General features: G+C 41.4%; 1 protein-coding gene across 5 annotated transcripts in view; it reads right to left on the bottom strand.

Moving 5' to 3' along the window:
* Positions 1-670: 670 nt before the first annotated feature.
* PCYT1B (phosphate cytidylyltransferase 1B, choline) overlaps positions 671-23,385 on the bottom strand; it is a 285,710-nt gene continuing 262,995 nt past the window's right edge. For 3 of the 5 annotated variants that reach the window (XM_063955702.1, XM_063955706.1, XM_063955705.1), the window contains 3 exons: positions 10,099-10,241; positions 6,771-6,959; positions 671-3,863 (listed from right to left, as the gene is read on the bottom strand). In XM_063955702.1, the coding sequence (XP_063811772.1) occupies positions 3,609-3,863; positions 6,771-6,959; positions 10,099-10,241 (587 nt within the window). In that variant the 3' untranslated portion in view covers positions 671-3,608. The remainder of the gene's footprint in view (positions 3,864-6,770; positions 6,960-10,098; positions 10,242-23,385) is intronic. The other 2 variants (XM_063955703.1, XM_063955704.1) reach the window with 2 other exon arrangements.

The raw sequence follows: 23,385 nt of genomic DNA, 5'->3' as shown, positions 1-23,385 counted from the left end.
CCCCCCCCCACACACACCTGGCAGCAGTGGCTCACACTGTGCCCCCTTGCTACACCACCTGATGGCTGTGGCTTGCACTGTCCCTACCCCCACCCCACTCCGCACTACCACCCGGTGGCTGCATGGGGGGACCAAAAGGGACACAAATCATTGGAAGGTGAAACTGTCAGTGTGTCAGCATCTGAAGACACTGACAGTGGGAGTCTCAATCCTTGAATATTCAGACGCACGGATGTACACCAGGGAAGTTGTAGCAGGATTAGTATAAAGTCACAGACGCAACTGCAGCAAAAGATGTAAAGAAGGCCGCAACTGCGTCCAACTCAGAATTCGGCCCTATAAGGAGGTATCCCGCACCCTTGACAGACCCCACCCCTCAACAGACTCTGCCCCCATTAGGGCTGCTTCCATCCATTTTCCGGGCTGGTTTTCCATCCCAATCCGCCCATGGTTACACACACAACACCATGGTTATTTTGTTGTCCAGCTCTTCCATTCACTTAGCGCCACACCCATAGCGACCCCTACACATTTTGTACACACACCAGCCACTGACCTCACCTCACGCCACTGTGTTACATATGTGGATTTATGCTGCTCAAAACTGTTTTACATCTGTCATATGGAATGAGTAGAGGTTTTGCTCAAGAAAGAAAAATGTGTGCAACAATTGTTTGAAACATGGGAAAGTTTTATTGATGTATTGTCTCCTTATATAAAAACCCAGATTCGTAATTGCTTTCATTCCACAATATAGTTTGATACTTGCTTATTTCTTCAGGATGATCCGATATTATTCTTATGACGATGCTATTTTATGAATATTAAGGATTTCTCACACAAGCCTATCTGATATTTCTTCCGGGAACCAAAACAAATGGATTTTGGTTATTAATTATTTTGTTCCTTTTGGTTTCTCACCTTTTTCATTGTATTGTCTCCATCAGAGGTTATTATTACCACTGCAGTGTTTTTTGTTTTTTTTAAGGTATCTGATTTGATGAAAAAAGCTGTTTTATGTACATGCAATGTTTAGGACAATGAAACAACTTTTTTTTTTTTCTACTGCATGGATTCTATATTCCTGAACTGATGCTTCATTCAATAAAGATATGTAAAAAGACTTTATGAGTGACACATATGATCTTTGTTAACGCATGTCCCTGATTTTTAAAGAGTCACACAAGTAGATAACCTGCAGTACTTTAGGAAAGATACCATCCATTGGTATTGTACAGGCCTGCAATACACAGAATAGAAAATCTTGGGGAAAAACACAGATTTAGGGACCTGCACATGTCTTTGCACACACTCAAGAAAACCCTTTTTATGATGTGTCGTATGGTAACATTTAATAAATAAAGCACAAAGCAGAGTAGGCATCTTGGTCACTGTGAATATACAAGCGTGGTTCAATAAGTAAGGTAACAGGACCTCTCACATGTGTAATGTTCTATATTTGATTCTAATTTCCCACCAGGCTAGAACAGGTAGACCACTGCTTCCCCTCACGGCTATTAGACTGTGCCTCATATCAGTCATACTGTCCCAACATCAGTTGTAAGAAAGCGGGACTGGCGTAAACATTGTCAAACATTGAAGTGCGTAGTGTGAGCCAATTTCTGCATCTAAAGAGGGCACATCAACAGCTGAAATTTGTTGAGGTGTACTGTGATAAGGTCATGTCACAGAAAGAGGTTTGGGTGTGGTGCACTATATGGCTTTGCCAGCCAGATCTCTGCTCATCTTGAACGAACGTTCTGCCGTTGTCAAAGGCAGTGCACCAAACTTGTGTCCGTGACATGATGTTATCACCGTACACCTCGACAAGTTGGCGATGAATTTCAGCGGCTGATGCTTAAGACACAGAAATCTGATCACACTGCTCACCTCAATATGCTACACAACTGTGAGTAGAAGCATAGGATCATGATATCTGTACTTTTCCTTTAAGTGCAAGGGAAAACAGGTCAGATAGTTTAGATCAAGTGGCTAAAATATCAAGCTGTGGTACTTGCAGCCAATCATGTACAGTTTAGTGTGAACTCCACAGACTCTGGTACTTGTTTCAAAAAGAGAAGGGTTTTGGTGGTTCTTTGTTGTTGTGGAGCATTTCCTCCTGGCATGGTGTGAATATAAAACTCAAGGTCAACACTAATTGTTTACTTGAAGTTTGTACGTGATCACTTTTATGTCACATGTATTCTTCACTATTATTTATATGATATTCAAGAACTATGGCTAGGTCAGTGATTTCCATCACAGTTTTCAGATAGTGAGTTCATTCTTGTGTAAGAATTGTCCTGATTCCCTCCTGCACAATTCCAGACATTGATAGACACCATGCCATGAAGCCTACAGACAGTACAGCCCACACAGTGGCCCAATGCTCTGTAAGATAACTCTATATTGGTGTTCCATTTTCTTGTGCACTATCTGAAGATATTGACAGAAAAATGGCATGGGATTATAACTTAAGCCCCATACACACTAGACGAGAAAGTAAAAGATCTTGCTGAGAAGGGCCAATCTGAGCAAGATCTTTTACAATCTCGTCCAGTGTGTACACTCAATGTCGTTAACGATGCGCGCTCCCGCACATCCTTAATGACCCCCTCCCTCATCTGAATATGTACAGACGAGGGAGGACCTCGTTAATGACAGCCATGCTTCAGATGCAGCATGGGCGTTGTTCCCCCCGCTGCTTCCCCGCTGTCGCTCCCTTCCCTGCTAGTATCACTAAGTGTGTATGCACTTGCTGATATTGGCGGCGGCGGGGACTCGTTTAGTGTGTACTGGGCTTAAGAGTTCTATTGCAGCACAATACAATTGCCTTATCTATATCTTCATGTACTGAGCTAATCCTTCACTCAGCAGCTGTGTATCAATTAGTGCAGCGTTGAAAATGAATTACAATATATGCATTTTTGGATTCTGATAATAAAAAAGATGGAACATGCAGAAACAACATACGGGGAGATTCATGTCTATGGAATGTGCTAGCAAACATCACAAAGATGTCTGATTAGCACATTAGTGACCATTACATCACACAGCCAAACTGCTAATTTTCCTGTGCACTTCTCTGGGGTATTACTGGTCACAAAGTGTCTGCCATCACATTGAATCGCCCCCAATTGTTCTGTGTATGCCATATTTATTTAACAACCTATATTTGTTAAATTCTATTAGTTCTGCACCGTTTGCTCCAATGCGCAAGATTCAAGTATACCAGGAACTATATGCCCATAATACACTGAATAATATTTGCTGTATATATATAACATTTTTGGTCTTCGTAATTTAGACTCCAATATTGCAGAGTTATTAGCAAACCACTTTGGCATGGCAATTTATGACTAACATTGGGTAAAGCACCTATTCATGTAGAGTATACCGTACTGTAATACATACCCCAGTGTAAAGTTACCTTCCTAAATATTATTTTCATCATCTTTATTAGGTGTCTGAGAATTGTATATGTGTGAGTTCCCAGGCGCCACTTTTGGTTTGAATCCTCAGAATTAAGCCTTGCGCTATAGAAAATCTGTTTGTAACCTTCCATTGTGAGTAGCCAATAAACCAATGTTCCCTATGGAGGCAAAAGCTTAACTGCTGTCATTATTGGAAAACATTTCTTGTACATGATACTTTTCATCTTCATCTCCTTCACTCATGCTGCTGATAGAGGCGGATGCTGCACCCTTTGGGGATAAGGGAGGAGAAGGCTTATTGAGCATCCATGGTAAGGGGGGTGATGGGGAGCGTGATGGAGAACGTTCCCGAGTAGGACTGTTGGAAGGACTCTGCCTTGGAGACAGTGCTTGAAGCATCCTCCCACTCCGTTCCTGAAACATCTGCTTCTGGAAGAAAATAAACACTATAAGCAATGCAAATTGTTATATATTATCTTACTAAAGTCCGTATTATGATTTCTAATTGTAAATTATACACTCTAGCCTTGGTCTCCATATGAAAAGCAGGGGTTGGGGGGTTTAAAAGGCTGCAAAATCATTCCAATATGAATTGATACTGCTATCAAAAAGTGATTAGATTGTCAAATGTGTGCCATGACCCCAGAATAGAGGCAATGTGCCCACTATTGGGGTTTCAGTTGTTGGTATCCACTGCAGATAGTGAATAGTTAACTAAGGGAAAATTCTGTTTATTAAGTATCTAGCAGAGCATTGAGAGCAGATATTGCACCCTGTACCATGTATAACAGATTTCCTGCCGTTTATCAGATAACCCGCACTACCCCGAGTTGGGACGGTTTCTTGCGATGCCTTTTGTGTTCCTGCTGTGTTTGTTATTTTGGGCTGCCTGTCAGAAATCAGACTAGCACTCGCTGAGCCAGAGCAGTGTACAGTATCCGGCACAGCTACAGCGCACATGTACGCTCTCAGTCTGCTCATAGTTGTAATTATACAGGTTAGATCAGCAATTATCCTCTGCAGCCTTCCAGAACTATTCTACCAGTTTTACTACTCAGCAGCAATCCTCTCTGAATCAATGTCCAATTTGGCAAGTACACAAGGACTACTTGGTATTGGCGGTGTCTAGCTGAGCATTACATGTTTCCCATGGACACCTAGGCTGTGTGGTGGCCACCAGCCAGTTCATGGGGCAACTGCAAAGATTGCTTTTATTCCTTTTGCTCATGGAGATTGCAGGTGTCAATAAGCTTACTGAAAGAACCACAGGATGTCTATACACTTGCTCTGTTTACAGGAAAAGTACATTTATTATGATCGATGTTAGCATAATTACCCAGAACCACAAGAAGAGGGTCCTGGTTGGAGAGAATAGAGGCACTGCTTACCTGCAGCAGCTACCCGGGACCCTCCTGACTGTAATAAGATATTCTGTGTGTACTAAATGAACTCAAGGAGGTGAAAATAAATGTTCATGAACGGGCAGCATGATTAATGGAGAAATGGACAGGGAAAGGAAAATGGATGAAATCAATGGCTGTCTGACAAAGCCTCATAATTCTTGTGATGGGTGATAAAAATCTTATTTAAAAAATTACCCCCATACACTTTACTGTTTAAAAAAAGATCCAGAAGTCACACAGATGTAATCTACCCAGCATAGACACTAGCAAAGTTAAATGAAAAAATAAAAAATAAAATTAAAATAATAATATTAATAATATTATTATTATTATTATTATTATTATTATTATTAATAATAATAATAAAAGGGGGGCAGACAATGTATTGTAATTTATGCAGTAATGAGCTCCACAAAAACACAGCATTTATTGGAGTTTGACACAAGTTCAAGTTGTGATGGTTTTATATTTCACCTTATGATTACGGCCTGCAGCACTGGCTGTGGGAGCTTTCATACAGGAAATTATTAGTTTAGGTTATGTATTCTGTATAAGTACAACTCAAGAAGATGCATAAATACTTCCATATTTTCGGGATGTGTCCCTCTCTTCAGGGTTTCTGGTTTGAGATATTTCAGCTAATGAATAAGGTGCTGAACTTGTCTTTATCCCCGTCCCCGGCCTTAGCTCTGCTACATATTTTTCCTGCTGAAGTGTTGCCTCACCAAAGGTATTTGTATAGCGGCCAGGGCTGCTGCTTCTCCCATGGGGAAATGGATGCCTTGGCATGAGTATTTGTCTGATGGTGAGGTTACCTTGCACTTATCTTAAATAACCTTTCCCTCTATTTACTGACCATTATAGTCTCACTGTTCTAAGGGGTTTGTGCCTACTGTTATACCTTGTTGTATGACCTATGACTGTTTGTGTCATTTTTCCCTGATGCCTTTAAACTCTTTGTTTATTTGAATTGTTGCATTTGTATTTCTGACTTGTTTGCTTATTATGTGTCTGCATCCCATCCCCCTGGTTCTGACCGCCACCCCCCCCCCCTCCCTTTTTATTTTCTGTATACCCACCCTATATAAAAAAGAGAACATTTTACTCTCTATAAAAATTATTGATGGGGAAAAAAAGAAGGTACATAAATAAATGCTGAGAGGGGATGCTGTGGCATACTGGCAGCGGTAAGCTCATTCTTCATGTATTTGTTTGCTATAACCTATGTACCAGTAATCATCACATCTACCAACTGTACCCTAGAAAGACATGGTATTGACAAAAAAATGGGTGAGTTTTGAGTGGATTGCAGGAGACATTATTTACCAAATTGCAATGTTGGTAGGTATGGAATATGGAGTGGAATTTGACAGGTGTTGATCGTTACAGATATGGTAGATACAGTAAGATGGGATTTGCGAATAGACACAGAAGAATAGCTTGGAGTGTATTAGATGCACGCAGGAGGAGACACACTTGGCAGGATGCAGTCCCACAAGACATACAGACACAGCTCCCCCATCCTTTATTTATTCTCTCCCCCTCTTTCTCCATATCTCTCTTTCCCATTACCTATTTCTTAATCTTAGCCGCAATTAATTTTATTATATAGATTAGCATTACCTTTTTTCTTTACTATTGTGCTTTTTAGGATGTCCTTACCTTTTCTCCTCTACAGACTGTTTTTTCTTCCTGTATTTGTCTGTGCATCATTGTTTGCCTTTTTCTTTTCTTCTATACTGTTAGATATTTTTTATATCAAATGGCTCTACTTATATAAAGACATAGCTGAAAAGCAGAAAAGGAAGCTACAACGAAAAAAGCAATGCATGTAGCAAATGCTGTAGAAGATTAATAAAATAAACTTATCAGAAGGTTGAAAGACCTCTTTAGTGATGTAATGGCAACAGGGCAAAGCCATCTGTGAACGTACCCAGGCACCATCAGGGCCAAATAACTCCAGAAAATTTCCAATAAACTCCCTTGACTTCTCTTCCCACTTCTGTATTAGATCGTGACTCTTTTCCTCTACCTTGTACACAAATTCTTTTGATTTTTCTTCCACATTTTTCACTTTTTCTTTCATTTTGTCCACCTGGTTTTGAAATCTGTATTTTTTCTCCTAGTGATACAAAAAATTAAATCAAAATGGTATTATAAAAGTTAAAAATATTTCCAAATATCATACCCCCCAACAGATCCTATTTTGGATGGACTGTCTCAATTACCAGATTCAGAAGAGGGTACGGCAACATGAGAATATGGTCATGGTTTGGGTAAACCTAGATGTTCATCATGCTCCAGTTTGGACCTTCCAGAAGAATTGCCTACTCTCCTTTATGTTTCACTTTGGGAGTGCAGGGGACACAATCACAGTTGGAATGGCCCACAGGAGCACAGGGTACCCCCCCCCCCTTCCCCGATGGGCCCCACTGCCTGGGGGCCCACCTCCTCTTCTAGAGATCAGGTTCCAGACCATGCACTTGAATTATACATTATACATATGTTAACTTATGCTGCATAGGACTATGATGCATTTTCTACAGTCCACTGCAGTTATTAATCTGATACATTATCATGCATGCGCTTCAAGTTTTACAATATATATATATTTATTAAGGGGTACAGACAATGCACTCTCTAATGGTTAGCCAAGCTTCTGTGGCAGCTGGCCACACACTCTCTGAAGACTGGCCACACCCCTGAACAGAGGCGGATTGGCCATAGGGTTTACAGGGAAGATCCCCGGTGGGCCGACGCACCCTCGGGGCCTGTTTTGTTTGAGGACATGTGGTCCCTTTTATAGACATAATGAATAAGATGCAAAACAATTTGCATATATGAAAATGACTTTGCCACTTAGCCTGTGATTGCAGATGATCTAGTGTATGCTCTGTCTGCCTGCTTGGCTGACATATAAGATTGAGTGAATAGTGATTGGGATACGGTTGGTGTAATAAGCGAGAAAATATATCTTTCTAAAGAATGATATAGTTTCCTAAATTCTGAAGGTGTATCATATAAAGTGCTCATAATATTTCATTTTATTTATTTTTAACTTCCCCCTTGATGCTGGACATGCCCACTATCTGGAAAGTCTTGGGGGGGGGGAGGGTGCTGCTGCCATGGCCCATGGCTAGACTTTACACCTCTGGTGCTGCCCATGTGGGGCCACTAGTACAGATTTTTCCAGGGCCGCTTTTTGTTCCCAATCCGTCCCTGCCCCTGAACATGTGCCCCACCACCATATTTCCCTGGTGGGCCCTTCATGCCCCAGTCCGATACTGGACACAATGCACTACAATTAACATGAGTCCTAAACTAAGGGTGTGTACACACGGTGAGATTTTTTCTTCCGATTCTGACTATATAGTCAAAATCGTAAGAAAAGTTAGTGCAGATCGCAAGGTGACTTTCCCAATTCGATCCCGATGCAAGGTCCCGCCAGGTCGGCATCGCAAGAAAAGATACACTGTGCAGGCAAGTCAATCCTTGCTAGATCGGTGTACTATCTAGTTCATCTCACATGTCAATGACATCTCACATAAGCCAAAATCGTAAGCACACATCATCCATATCTCAAGAAAAGTTAGTCAAAATCGGTGGTGCTGGGCTCCAGGGAGTTCAAGGGAAATCGCAAGTGAAAATCGGGCATAGCAAGGATCTCACAGTGTGTACACACCCTAAAGCTGATCCTAACAGTGTTTTAGAAGAAAAAAGGGAAAGGTTCAAAACAATGAAAAGGGCAATCCTTCAGGAGCAGTAAGGTGGACTTGAATTGATGTTTTATTCTTGCCACCATGCGCATTTGTAAATTGACTCTCAAACCCAGAAATATACTGTACAGTAGAGAGCTTTTCACAGCAGTAGTGCCATAAACTGGGAAGGAAGTATAATCTTTGCTTTTCGCAAGACAGACAATTAGAGGCATTTCTGCAATTGTAAAATGATGGTTTCTGTCATAGAGATGTGAAAGGAGTGTCAGCGGAAGTAATACTTTACTCATAGAAAAAGCTGAAGTGTCAGGTTATCCCTGTACAATCTAGTCTATCTTTATGCCTTATATATGAACATTTCAATTTGCCATTTAGAGCCTTGGACAAGGCTATAGAGCAGCGGTTCTCAACCTCGGTCCTCAAGTACCCCCAACAGTTCATGTTTTCCAGGTCACCTAGCAGTTGAACAGGTGTATTCATTACTCACTGGCACATTATAAAAGACCCACAGGTGGAGCTAATTATTTCACTTGCAATCCTGTGAGGAGACCTGGAAAACATGAACTGTTAGGGGTACTTGAGGACCGAGGTTGAGAACCACTGTTATAGAGCACACAAAGTTGTATCCTTATGATCTATTATTTACACAAATTTCCAGAAACAAAGGACCCGTATGTTGTGCATTAGTGAGTCCAGCTTTGATGTTTTTCAAAATAATGGCACTGCTATGTATCTGAACGGGTTGGGATCCTAGCATCGGGATGGCCGGGGAGGGGGGGGGGGGGGGGGGGATCTAGCGCAACAAGCCCCTTGCAGGCTCGCTGCACTCGCCATGCTGCGGGTTCCGGCGGCGAGTTGCGCTCACGACAGGTTCTATTCCCACTCTATGTGAGTCGTGGGAATAGTCTCTGTTAGTCGGTATGCCGACTGTGGGGATTCTGAGGGGGCAGGATGTAGGTATTGTGACCGGCGGTGACATAACTACATCCCGTCTGAACAAATTGATGAGTATAATAAAACAATCTGTGCATCTTCAATATATCACGTTCATCATTTTTAGATAATTATATGCGTGTACAAATTTTCTGTGAAAAAGAATGAGTATCAAAAATACATTTTAATTAATTCATAAAATCATTGGATGTTTGGTATAATCTTTACTTTCAATAACAGGGACCATGTGTGGCATTGCTTACCCTCCGCATCTCATCAATGGGCTGCTGTGTTAATGTGATGCCATTTTACTCCAATGCTCTTACGGAGCTTTTTAACACTAAGACATTACTATAGATAATAAGAAATTAATACTTGTATTATGTATGTGATACATTTATGTTTAAGAGGGGCTTATGGATCTAATCTCTCCAGAATCAATCAAACTACATTTGAAATGACAATGGGAATTTATATCCAGCATTGTGTCCCCAATCACTGCTGTATATCTATTGCAAATGAAATGGGAGAACCTTCTAAAACACTGTGTTTAACAGTGCAAAATATGAACCTACTAATGTAACCCACATTGCCAACAGTCTTTATACTTACGTTTATGAAACTAACATTTAGCTCTTTTGCAGTGTATCCTCTCTGGAGGTTGCGTCTGGCATAAACATCATAATCACGGACGATTCTAGTGATTATGTCGGACGTTGAGATACCTTCTGTCCTCAGTGTTGGTACAAACATGCCTGTCACAGGGAGGAAAGATACTGTATCATAGGATTTTATCTGACAGCACATATATTTCCTAAAATAAGAAAATCCACCACTCTGTTATTTACAGTGTGTATCAAAAGAAGGTTTTTACTATTTTTGACAAACATTGTTTTAAATACATTGCTCATAGAATGCAGAACAAGATATTTTTCATGAATTTCTAACTAATAATGTGAATAATGTACAAATACTGTGAGCATGATTCAGAGTCAGACGCCGTTGCAGACATTGTTCCGTCTGTTTCTGCAGTTGCATCTGTGACTTTATGCTACTGTCACTACAAAGTTCTTCCCTGGTGCAAATCTGTGCATCAAAATGTGTAAAGACTGAGACACTCACTAGCGTCTATAGATGCTACATCAGAGGCGGCATCGGGGTCAGTGTCACCTGGTATGGTAATCTTCCCCTACTTATGAGTGTGAGAAGGGGTGTGGCTTTGTAGGATGGGGCATGGCCTTGCAGGAAGCCAGTGTTTACTACAATGCCGGAGCCTGGCCTCATGGGGAGGGGACATGGCCTCATAGGAAGCTCCTGTTACATCACTCTGAGGGCATTCTCCACCATTCCTAAAGGATATGCTGGGCTGCTCCCTAAGACTGTGGCTGTGCCAGTGGCGTAAGTTTGTCCCAGTTGCACGGAGGCAAGAAAAATATTGGTGCCCCCCATATATATAATACAGTACACATATTTGCTCCTGCATAGCAAGCCTGCAGATTCTAACTATATGAAGCTACTACAAAACCGTTGCAACTAGGCAAATCTATGTAGGGGTCCAGCCACACACTAGATCTGCTCTGTCACTCATAATGCTGATTATTTCTCTGACAATTACTTTGCAAGTGTCATATCCAGGATTAGAACCCACAACCTATTACACTGGTAGCATGCACCTTACTGATGGAGAAGTGTGAGAATTATAACTATATGAAGTTACTTGTAATTGTCTGAGAAATAACTTCATTTAGTTAGAATTCTCATGCTTCCTTTATAGGGGCAAATAGCTTCATCAGTAAGGTATATGCTTCCAGTATATCTATAATAAAGAAGGTGTGATTTTGTAAGGTGTAGTGACTAGTGGGGAAGTCGGCTCCGGAAGAGATACTGGCTGCTGTCATTTAACTTAATTGATTAATGTCGCTGAACACATAGAACAGGAGGAGAGGTGCCCCTCTTCAAAGCAGGAGCCCGGCGGCAGCTGACTCCGTTGCCTCCCAGAGTTCTGCCTCTGGGCTGTGCTGCATGAGAATGTCACCTTGTAGCACCTGGCTCTCTGTCACTGTGGAGAAGCCAACATTTTGGTGTCACCCCTGGAAGGGTGACACCCAGGTGCAGTCTGCATCACCCCGGAGATGCCTCTGTGCTCCATTACCTTCTGGTGCATCATTAGAAACACCATCGGTTGTACCACCAAAACTTGCACCAGCCCTGTTTTGTTCATATGTTTGTAAATCCAGTCATAAGGACACAGAGACATGTGAGTTCACTGCTGTGCTGTTTTTATTCCATCACCAACTCCAGGCACACTGCACACTGGACCACCCACTTCCCAGCATCCCCCTGGTCCCAGGGGCCATCACTGAAGATTCAGGCTTACACATGTTAGTAAGGGAGTGTCTACAAATATTAAGCATTATTAACATCACATCCTCTTTTCTTTAAAGATAAGCCCTGTACGCTTCAATGCAACAATTAACAACGTCATATTAAGAACATCACCTAACACATTTCAATGAGTCTCTCAGGTCTGCGTATTTCCCTTTTGGGTCTTTCATACACAGTCTGTGTTTCATCTGCCATGTTGGACCTTTCTAGAATCGTGGTTTGTTCACCATTATGAGGATCATCATACATGTCAGATGAAGGGTATTCTTCAGTCATGTTGTCTTCATTATGGTTAGGTTGAGATCTTAAATCCACCCGATTTCTTCTTACTTCCGTTCCACGCTCTGTACGTATAGTATAAGATCTTGGTGCTACTTGTGCTTGCACAATACCTTTCTGCACCCAAATACCTTTCTCGTGATCTCTGAGATGGACTTGGTCACCCGATTTTAGATCAGATAAGCTTTTTACTTGCCTGTCATGGAACAGTTTCTGTTTCGCCTGTTGACGTTCCTTACTCAGTCTGACCAACGCTGAGTTATGTGTATTAAGCAGTTCATCATGTATCGGGAGATTTGCTCTAATCCTCCTTCCCCTCAGCATTTGTGCAGGAGAAAGTCTATTCTGTAAAGGTGTACTGCGGTAGATTAAAAGACTTTTGTAGAAATCTTCTTTACCTTCTTGAGCTTTTTTCATGAGATTCTTTACAGTTTTTACTGAACTTTCCACCAACCCATTTGAGCGTGGATAGTGGGGACTTGACGTAGTATGGACAAATTCCCACTCATCAGCAAATTGTCTAAATTCAGCACTGGAAAACTGAGGACCATTGTCAGTGAGCACTTCCATAGGAACACCATGCCTTGCAAAGATTGACTTCATGCAATTGATTACAGCTTTACTAGTAGTTGTATGTAGTGTCTTCACCTCAGGGTAGTTAGAGTAATAATCAGTCACGACAATGTACGTTTTCCCATAACAATCAAACAAATCTGCGCCAACTTTCTGGTACGGTCTCGCTGGCACTGCGTGAGGACTCAGTGGCTCGACTTGTTGTTTCGGTCTATACGTAAGACATAATTCACATGTAGCTGTAGTCTGTGCTATGTCTTGGTTCATTCTTGGCCAATACATAACTTCACGCGCTCTCCGCTTACATTTTTCTTCTCCTAAGTGGCCTTCATGTATCTTGCACAGCATAGTTTTTCTTAGTCGTGCAGGTATGACAAACCTATTGCCTTTGTAAATAATACCATCGACAACTGTAAGGTCACTGCGGTACATCCAATAATCATGGATAGACAGCGGGCACGCATGTTTTTCTGCTGGCCAACCTTCCAAATGATATCTTTCAACACTTTCATTGTGTCATCTGTCTCAGTTTCTTTCCTAATCTGTTGTTGTCTTGCAAGAGACACTGGTAGAGAAGCTACGATCAAATTAACATAGGCTTCTATCTCTTCATCCATCAGACTTTTGGAACCTTCACTTTTGTCCACAGCACGAGAAAGTGTATCAGCAATGTACATGTATTTGCCGGGACAGTACAGCAAGTGTACATCATATTTCTGTAGTCTGATAAGCATTCGTTGAATTCTCATGGGACAGTCATGTAATGATTTAGTCATGATAGCTACCAATGGCTTGTGGTCAGTATCCACTGTAAATGTTTGACCATACACAAACTGATGAAATTGCTCACATGCATATGTGATCGCTAGAAGTTATTTTTCTATCTGAGCATACCTTGTTTCAGCACTTGTCAGTGCTCTTGATGCATAGATTACTGGTTGCCATGTATCCTCATGTTCTTGTAACAGCACTGAGCCTAGGCCAAATTGCGAAGCATCTGCTGAAATTCTTATTCTTTTCGCAGGATCAAAGAATTTTAGCACTGGGTGATCTGTTTCAGGTATTGCCAACTTTCTTCTTGTTCATGTGACCACATCCACTCGTTGTCTTTGTCCAACAACCATCTAAGAGAGGCTGTTCATTCAGAGAGTTGAGAAATAAACTTTCCTAAGTAAGTAATCATTCCTAGGAATCTTCTGACGTCATCTTTGTTGTTAGGACGTTCCATGTTCACTATGGCTGATATTTTCCTTGGGTCTGGTTTTACACCTTGATCCGAGACCACGTCTCCCATAAAGGTAAGTATATTCACGCCAAATTCACATTTGTCCTTGTTTAGCTTTAGATTCACTTTCTTGACAAGTTCCATTACTTGTCTCAATCTAGAATCATGTTCTGCCTTTGTAGATCCCCAGACAATAATGTCATCCATCATTGTTTCAACACCTGGAATATGTTCAAAAATCATGTGTATCTTTTTGTGATATACTTCTGGAGCAGACAATATTCCATATGGTAGTCGAAGAAATCTGTATCGACCTTCTGGTGTATTAAATGTACAAAGCTTTGAGCTGGCCTCATCTAGCTTCATTTGCCAGAATCCTGAAGATGCGTCCAATTTACTGAACCATTTTGCTCCCGCAAATTGCGACATGATTTCATCTCTGGTTGTTAGTTTGAAATGTTCCTGTTTAATAGCTTTGTTTAAATCTCTGGGGTCTAGACATATTCTGAGTTGTCCATTTTTCTTTTAAACAATTACTAAGGAGCTTACCCATTCAGTAGGCTCATCAACTTTCTGTATCACACCCAAGGCTTCCATGTGATTTAACTCTTGTTTCAGTTTTTCTCTCAGCGCAAACGGTTCTTTTCTACAGGGGTGTATCACTGAAGAAACTTGCGTGTCTATATTTATTTTATACTTTCCAGGCAAACAACCTAGACCTTCAAACAAGTCTCTGTATTCTGTAAACATCGATTTGCAGTCATCTTCTACTTGTGATGTCATCATAAAAACTTTCTTTAGCAAGCTTAGTTTCTCACAGGAACTTAATCCTAGAATCGGTTGCACATTTTTATCCACAATCAGTAGAGATGTTTTAAACTGTTGTCCCTTATATTTCAGTGTCACTAAGCATGTACCTTTCACAGGAATTTGCTCCCCAGTGTACCCTGTAACTTTCACGTTGGCTGGATGAATTTTAGGTTTTACTCTAAAAGTCTTATAGTCTTTGAAACGATATTAAATTCACCTGCGCGCCAGTATCAAGCTTAAAGGGAATGACAATCTCGTTCACAGTTAAAGGGACAATCCATTCTTTCTTATCTGCACTGCAAAGTTCAATGCAATCCACAAAAAAATCATCTGTTTGTTTAACAGCATGCACATTGGTTGTTCCACTTTTCATTTTACAGCATTTGGCAAAGTGATTAAGTCTACCACATTTCATGCAGGTTTTACCATAGGCCGGGCACATTTTAGGATTGTGAGCATTTCCACATCCACTACACATTTCTTTATTAGACTGTGGCTTAGACTGCTTCATTCTTGAGAATGGAGGTTTGCTTGGCTCTGTTGTCTGCACTACATGTACATCAGCATCAGCTTCCTTGTGTAACGTTTTGGCTTGAAATCTAGTTATTTCTACAGATCTACACATAGTCACTGCCTTGTCTAGTGTTAGGTCTTGCTCTCTCAGCAGTCTCTCTCTGAGTCCATTATCAGGTATTCCACAGACAATACGATCTCTAATCAGTGAATCCTTTAAATCACCAAACTCACAGGTTTTACTGAGTGATTGCATGCAGCTCTGTAACATACTGATCAAATCCATCTACAGACTTCTGATCACATGTGAAAAACATATCTTTCATATGTCACATTTTTCCTTGGCACAAAGTAATCTTCAAACTTTTGCATTATAGAAGATAGCACCATATTCTGCCCCTCAGCAAACTGAAAACTATTATAAATGTCCAGCACATCCTCTCCTATCACATGGAGGAAAATGGATGCCTTAGTTTTGTCAGCCTCTGTATCAGCTCCACATGCAGCAAGATATATATTAAACCTTTGCTTAAATCTTTTCCAGTTTTCAGATAAGTTACCAGACATCAGCATGCCTGTTGGAGGAGCCAGTTTATCCATGGTTACTCACTGTTTGAAGAGAGGAGCACACGGCAGGCTTTGCAGACACTGAGTATCACAGCCTTACAGACTTCTGCAAGATTCTTTCACACTCTGAGAGCACTAGCAGTCCAAGTTAAACTTCTTCTGACACCATGTTTTGTTCATATGTTTGTAAATCCAGTCATCAGGACACAGAGACATGTGAGTTCACTGCTGTGCTGTTTTTATTCCATCACCAACTCCAGGCACACTGCACACTGGACCACCCACTACCCAGCATCCCCCTGGTCCCAGGGACCATCACTGAAGATTCAGGCTTACACATGTTAGTAAGGGAGTGTCTACAAATATTAAGCATTCTAATACATTAACATCACAAGCCCTATGGCAGTTTCTCCATCTGTGCGGTTGAGTGTCTCTGTATGCAACCACTTTTAGCGCCATGACAACCACACTTCTGCACCACTCCAATAAGGGTAATACCACTACGTGGTTGCATCTCAGTCGCTGCCCAGGACTACCCTATATTTTTTCAGCGACAGTGCATCCAACGCTGTACAAATGCCATCGGGACACCAGAGCAGACAACTTAGACATGTGTTCATACTGTATAAAAAACATTGCTCCACTGCATCCGACATTGGGCCTAATTCAGATCTGATTGCAGCAGCAAATTTGTTAGAAGTTGGGCAAAACCATGTGCACTGCAGGGGGGGGGGCAGATGTAACATGTGCAGAGAGAGTTAGATTTGGGTGGGGTGTGTCAAACTGAAATCTAAATTGCAGTGTAAAAATACAGCAGCTAGTATTTACCCTGCACAGAAACAAAATTACCCATCCAAATCTAAATCTCTCAGCAAATGTTATATCTGCTCCAGCTGCACTGCACATGGTTTTGCCCAACTGCTAACAAATCTGAATTACCCCCATTGTGGCTACATCTGACTCAGAATCAGGCCCTGTCTGTAAGTGTCCATAAAAAAATATACAATATTTAGCGGTAAGTATAATTCTACACATCTTGAAATATTTATCAAATACATACATACAGTATTAGTTATTCCATACAGAAAGGGGCCGATGTAGAGTTGAATACAGGTCGGCCCTAATTACACCTGTAATGCGTGCAAGGATAAAAAATTGTGATATTCACCCAAATATTGAGTTGTACACATCTATATGACCACCACGCCCTGACCCATATAGCCATATGCTTGGTTTTATAGTCATCATCATCAGTATATGCTTGCACTAGCACTCTCCTTTTCATAAGAGAGCCATCTGAAAACAGGCATATCTTAATGTACAATGCATACAACTCTGCAGAACCTGAAATTATATCAACTTGACCTCAACCTGCCCTTAATAAACTATGCCTACTTGCGAACACCCTGTTACCATCGAGTCACTTCACTTCAACCAAAAGTGGAGAAGCGACTGAATTGGGTATGACTCACAAAAGCCAAAGATGCATGCACTCCGCTTCAGACCACACTCAGTGTGAGGTCAAGACATGCACTCAGCTCCGACCACGCTCAGTGTGAGGACATGACATGCACTCAGCTCCAGACCACACTCAGTGTGAGGATATGACATGCACTCAGCTCCAGGCCCTGCGCAGTGTGAGGACATGACATGACAAAAGGACTCAACCAACGGGCGTGGCTTGACACTGCACGGTGTAGGCTGCTTGCTGCCAGAGCTCCTGCTAATATCCTGCTCTATCTCCAATATCCCTGGTTGTCTGTGGCTGAGAATTTCTGCAAGGGTGCAGTACCCCCCTCTCTTCCTCCAGTGCAAATTTGGAAGTCCTTGGTGTCAGGAGTCCTAACTTACTAGCTGGTGAAGTCTGTGACTGGATCCTGAGGCAGACTCTGCGTGGCCGTTGCTCCTGCTACAGATCTGTCCTCACTCCTGCCTTCTGCTGTATCTGGTGATTGGGTCTCTTCAGTGGTCGGGCGGCCGGTTCTTAAAGCTGCTGGGGCCAGTGTGCTCTGCAGAGTTTTTGGTGGTGGTATCCTGTTGTGGATTTCTGTGGCCCGTCTCTAACTTTGTCATGATGTGTGAATTCTACCACAAATGTGTAGCTGGTGAGCTGGATGGCTTTGTTTCTATGTCCTTTTATCCTGGTTCAATGCAGCAGCTCTCGGGGCCCTTTAATGAGACTTTATCTGCACCACATACTATTGCACTACAGCAGGTGCTTAACGCGGCGGGTTCTTTTGAGCAACAAATTACTAATATACTGGAGGAGCTGAGGGATGACCTTACCCATATTCTCCATGAACTACAGCTGGTTATGGTGCATGTGGAACCTCTGTCGGCCTCTGTTTCTTTGGTTGTGATTACATGGACCCCGTGAAGATTCAATCTGCAGCCACACAGTCATTTATCCGATGAAGAGGGAGAATGGCGATGTTATATCCTCCAGTTTGCTGGCAGTTCATGAGAAGGAATGGCTTTTTGCTCTAATATTTAATTGGAACAGTGGCTTCGTGTAAACCGTGGGAGGAGGTTTTTGTCCCTAATAAGTTCTTTTTCAGCTGCTACTTGTTCCTACACATTTATTTTGACAAAGCTGTGTGTGATGGCTGACGGCCCAGATTATCCTTTTGCCAATTTATGAGAGATTGTCATTTGGCTGGATTACTTTGTTCCAAGGTGGACTCCAGGCTGATTCTGCTCACCTTGGGACTGGGAACCATTTCACTGGTTGCTGAGACTCTTACTGTGCTCTATGTTATGTATACAGGTTTCTTTAGCTACTGCATAATTTCCTATTGTTTATACATCCTTTCATAGCCACAGTTATTCTGCTATTCTTGTAATTTAGATAATTATTTGCATACAACCAATTATTTTCCAAGAGAATGCTGCTCTAATGTTTAAGGCCATTTATTCAGTGTTATTGTCATTTATACCCCCTTTCTCACAGAAAGGCAAATTTCCGGGTGAAGAAGTTATACCTGGTTATTTGCCGAAAAACACGGGTCCTTTTTGGGTCCTGTGTGAAACAGTCAACTCGGGTTGAAATTCCCAAGACTTCGAACCAAGAATTTACCAGGGTTGGAGACCCGGGAATTTCAACCCGGGTTGACCCTTTCACACAGACAAAATACCCGTGTTGATCTGCAAAAGTCCCGGGAAGAAATTCTTGACCCGCTAATTTGCTTGTCTGTGTGAAAGGGGGGTCAGGCAGAGACTGGCAAAACTACCTGGCACTGAAATGCTGGGTAAAAGCCGGGATTTTCAGACATTTCTGTCTGAAAAGGGTATTATATAGATATTGGGGGAACATTTACTAAGCAGTGAAAAGAGCGGAGAAGTGAGCCAGTGGATAAATTTCCCCATCAACCAATCAGCAGCTCTGTATCATTTTATAGTATGCAAATTATAGATGTTACTTCAGTGCTGATTGGTTGCCATGGGCAACTTCTCCACTGGCTCACTTCTCCGCTCTTATCACTGCTTAGAAAATGTACCCCTTAGTCTGTTTTCCGGCCCAGTGTATAGAAACCTATTTGATTTTTCACTTTTTTACGGAAGCAGCTTGCCATATTTAGTTTGTCTGTTCTTTCCGCTCAGTTGTCTTGACATTTGCATAATACTTTTCTATGGGTATAACATGCTCCATTTAGTTTATGGTACTTTATTTAGTTGTCCCAGTTATTTATATAGTGTATATCCTGTAGCTGCAGTTTTGTTGTTCTGCTACTCTCGTGCTCATTGTAGCTAAATATTTGCATGCATCACTTTTTTTCCGAGAGAATTCTGTTCTAATTGGTGTATGGCCCTTTATTTAGTGTTACATCAATACTATGGGCCTAATTCAGACCTGATCCCAAAAGCTAAATCTTTCTCTAATGGGCAAAACCACGTGCACTACAGGTAGGGCATATATATCATGCGCAGCGAGAGTTAGATTTGGGTGGGCTACATTGTTTCTGTGCAGGATAAATACTGGCTGCTTTATTTTGACACTGCAATTTAGATTTCAGTTTGAAAACACCCCACCCAAATCTATCTGCATATGTTACATCTGCTGCACCTGCAGTGCACATGGAGAAAAAGTTTGCAGTTGCGATCAGGTCTGAATTAGCCCCTATGTCTGTTTTCTGGCTTCTTGTATATAAGAATGTGTGTACGTTTTACTATTTTGTGGGATAAGCTTGCCATATTTATTCTGTGGTCGCTTATTTTAGTTCCACAGCCATTTATATTTATATTCTGTCTGGTCTTTAAGCCCAGCTATCTCAGTATTTGCATACTACTTTACAATTCTGCGGGTGTAGTCTGCTTCATTTAGTTTATGCATACCTCCCAACATGACCCTCTCCAGGAGGGACAGAATACTCTGCTCCTGAACTTCCCTCTTAATTTATGATTGCCATCACCTGTGCTGAAACACCTTTCTGATCCATTAACCTGTTCAAAACAGCTGTTGGCAATCATAAATTAAGAGAAAAGTCCAAAAGCAGAGCATTGTGTCCCTCATGATGGAAGGTAGGGTTTATGGCCATTTATTTTAGTTGCCACTGTCAGTTATATGGTATACTTATTTTTTTTGTTTGTTTATTTATTGTTGATGTTTCCTGTTCTAAGAGAAGTGGTTCACCAGGAATAATTCCTTGTATATCTTCTTTTATACTTGGTCAATAAAACTGATTCTGATTCTGGGTTATGGTATTGATTTGGTCTTAGGTCCTCTGCTTTTCTCAATCTATACCTCATCTCTTGGTAAACTAATCAGCTCTTTTGGATTTCAGTGTCATCTGTACGCAGATGATACTCAAAGCTACCTATCCTCCCCAGATTTGTCACCATCTGTATTGGTCAGGGTCACTGAATGCATTTCTGCTGTTTCATCTTACATAGTAACATAGTAACTAAGGTTGAAAAAAGACAATTGTCCATCGAGTTCAACCTATTTGTGGTCTCCTATGCAGTCTTATTATAGGACTAGTTATTTTTATGTTAGGACTAGTTAAATTAACTATAATGCGTGCCTACGCACCATAACCCTGAATATCTTTATCCAATAGGAATTTATCTAACCCATTCTTAAAGGTGTTGACTGAGTCCGCAGTTACTACTCTCTCAGACAGGGAATTCCAAACACGTATTGTTCTTATTGTGAAAAAACCTTTTTGCCTCAATGTGCGGAAACTCCTCTCCTCTAACCTAAGCGAGTGACCACGTGTTCTCTGTGCTGATCTTATAGAAAACAGGTCCCTCCCAAGCTCTGTGTATTGACCCCTTATATATTTGTAGATGTTGATTATGTCCCCTCTTAGTCTCCTCTTTCCAATGTAAACATGCCTAGCCTTGCAAGCCTTTCCTCGTATTCCAGCGTCTCCATGCCCTTGATTAGTTTGGTCGCCCGCCTCTGAACCTTTTCTAGCTCCAGGATATCCTTTTTGTAATATGGTGCCCAAAATTGCACACAGTATTCAAGATGTGGCCTCACTAGTGATTTATATAATGGGAATATGATACTCTCGTCCCTTGCATCAATTCCCCATTTTATGCATGCTAATATCTTATTAGCCTTCTTTGCTGCACTCCTACTTTGGGTACTGCTGCTTAATTTGTTATCCTATGTGAACCCCTAAGTCTTTTTCCAGTACAGAATCCCCTAATATTACCCCATTTAGTATGTAGGTGTAATTTTTGGTCTTGCCCCCACGGTGCATTACCTTACACTTGTCTGTGTTGAATATCATTCTCCATTTTGCTGCCCATGTTTCCAGTTTAGTTAAGTCGTTCTGAAGAGACTCAGCATCCCCCTCCGTATTTATAACCTTACACAATTTGGTATCACCTGCGAAAATTGACACCATGCTCTCTAGACCTACTGTTAGGTCATTGATGAAAATGTTGAACAAAAGTGGTCCAAGTACAGACCCTTGTGGCACACCACTTAGTACTTTAGTCCAATTTGAAAATTATCCATTGACCACAATGCGCTGCTCCCTATTATCTAACCAATTACTGACCCAAGTGCATATTGTGCTCCCTAGCCCTATTTCTTGTAGCTTATAGATACAGTAAGACGCATGTGTGGTACAGTGTCGAAAGCTTTGGCAAAGTCTAAAAAGATTATATCCACCTCCTTACCCTAATCCAGGTTCGCACTTACTGTTTCATAAAAGCCAAGTAAGTTGGTCTGACATGATCTGTCCTTCACAAATCCATGTTGGTTCCTTTTAATGACCTTATTTGCTTCAAGGAACTTTTGAATACTGTCCCTTAGAATACCTTCCAATACTTTCCCCACTATAGATGTAAGACTAACTGGTCTATAATTACTTGGTTCAGTTTTGCTCCCCTTTTTAAATATCGGCACTACCTCCGCTATACGCCAGTCCTTGGGAACCATACCCGATTTAACCGAATCCATGAAGATCAAAAATAGAGGTCTTGCTAGTTCAGCGTGCAGCTCCATAGGAACCCTCGGGTGAATTCCATCAGGACCAGGTGACTTATTAATCTTTAACTTTTTTAATCGGTCACAGACTACCTCCTCGCACAAATAAGCATTTAGCAGTGGGACATTATCTTTGTTGAGATTTTGTGTTAGACCCAGCATTTGGTCCTCTCTGGTAAATACCGTTGGATGTCACCTCGCCACCTCAAACTTAATATTTCCAAAACAGAGTTACTTATATTTCCACTGGCCAATAGTAGTTACCAACCTGATATCTCTATCACTATTGAGAATACAACAATCAACTCTACCTCACAAGCTCGCTGCCTAGGTGTCATACTTGAGTCAGAACTGTCCTTTGCTCCCCACATTCAATCTGTCTCAAAATCATGTTACATGCATCTAAAAAACATATCCAAAAAATACGACCTTACCTTACACAAGACACTGCAAAAACTCTAATCCATGCTCTCATTATCTCCCGCATTGATTACTGCAATAGTCTTCTTACTGGTCTTACCAAAAAGAGACTCTCACCACTACAATCCATTCTTAATGCAGCTGCGAGGCTAATCTTCCTTGCTAGACATTCATTGCCCTGTCAGTCCCTCCATTGGTTACCTGTATTCTACTGTATTCAATTTAAAATACTTTTACTCACACATAAGGCCATTATCAATACCACACCAATGTACATCTCTTCGCTCAACTCAAAATTTCTTCCAACCCGACCTCTCCGCTCTTCACAAGATCTATGTCTCTCATCCACACTCATTACTTGCTCTCATGCACGATTGCAGGACTTTCTTCGGGCTGCACCCACTCTCTGGAATGCCCTACCACACACAATAAGACTCTCCCCTAGTCTCCAAACCTTCAAACGTTCCCTGAAAACTCACCTCTTCAGGCTAGCTTAACACATTCCAGACCTGCTCAGTCAACCTTCATAAGCTTTCCTATCCGATTATATCCCCACTCTACAGTCTGCACATATCCTCCACATATTTTCTCTTTCTTCACTTTCCCTTCTTTCTGACCATGGTTCATCATTGCTGTGATGTGATATCATGCAACCCACCTAGAACCTTTGCAATCCAGTGGACAA

Source organism: Pseudophryne corroboree, chromosome 2 (genome assembly GCF_028390025.1).
Source record: "Pseudophryne corroboree isolate aPseCor3 chromosome 2, aPseCor3.hap2, whole genome shotgun sequence".
In the NCBI taxonomy this organism is placed as follows: Eukaryota; Metazoa; Chordata; class Amphibia; order Anura; family Myobatrachidae; genus Pseudophryne; species Pseudophryne corroboree.
The sequence above is the reverse complement of the archived record's forward strand: the minus strand, read 5'-3'. Positions and strand labels throughout refer to the sequence as shown.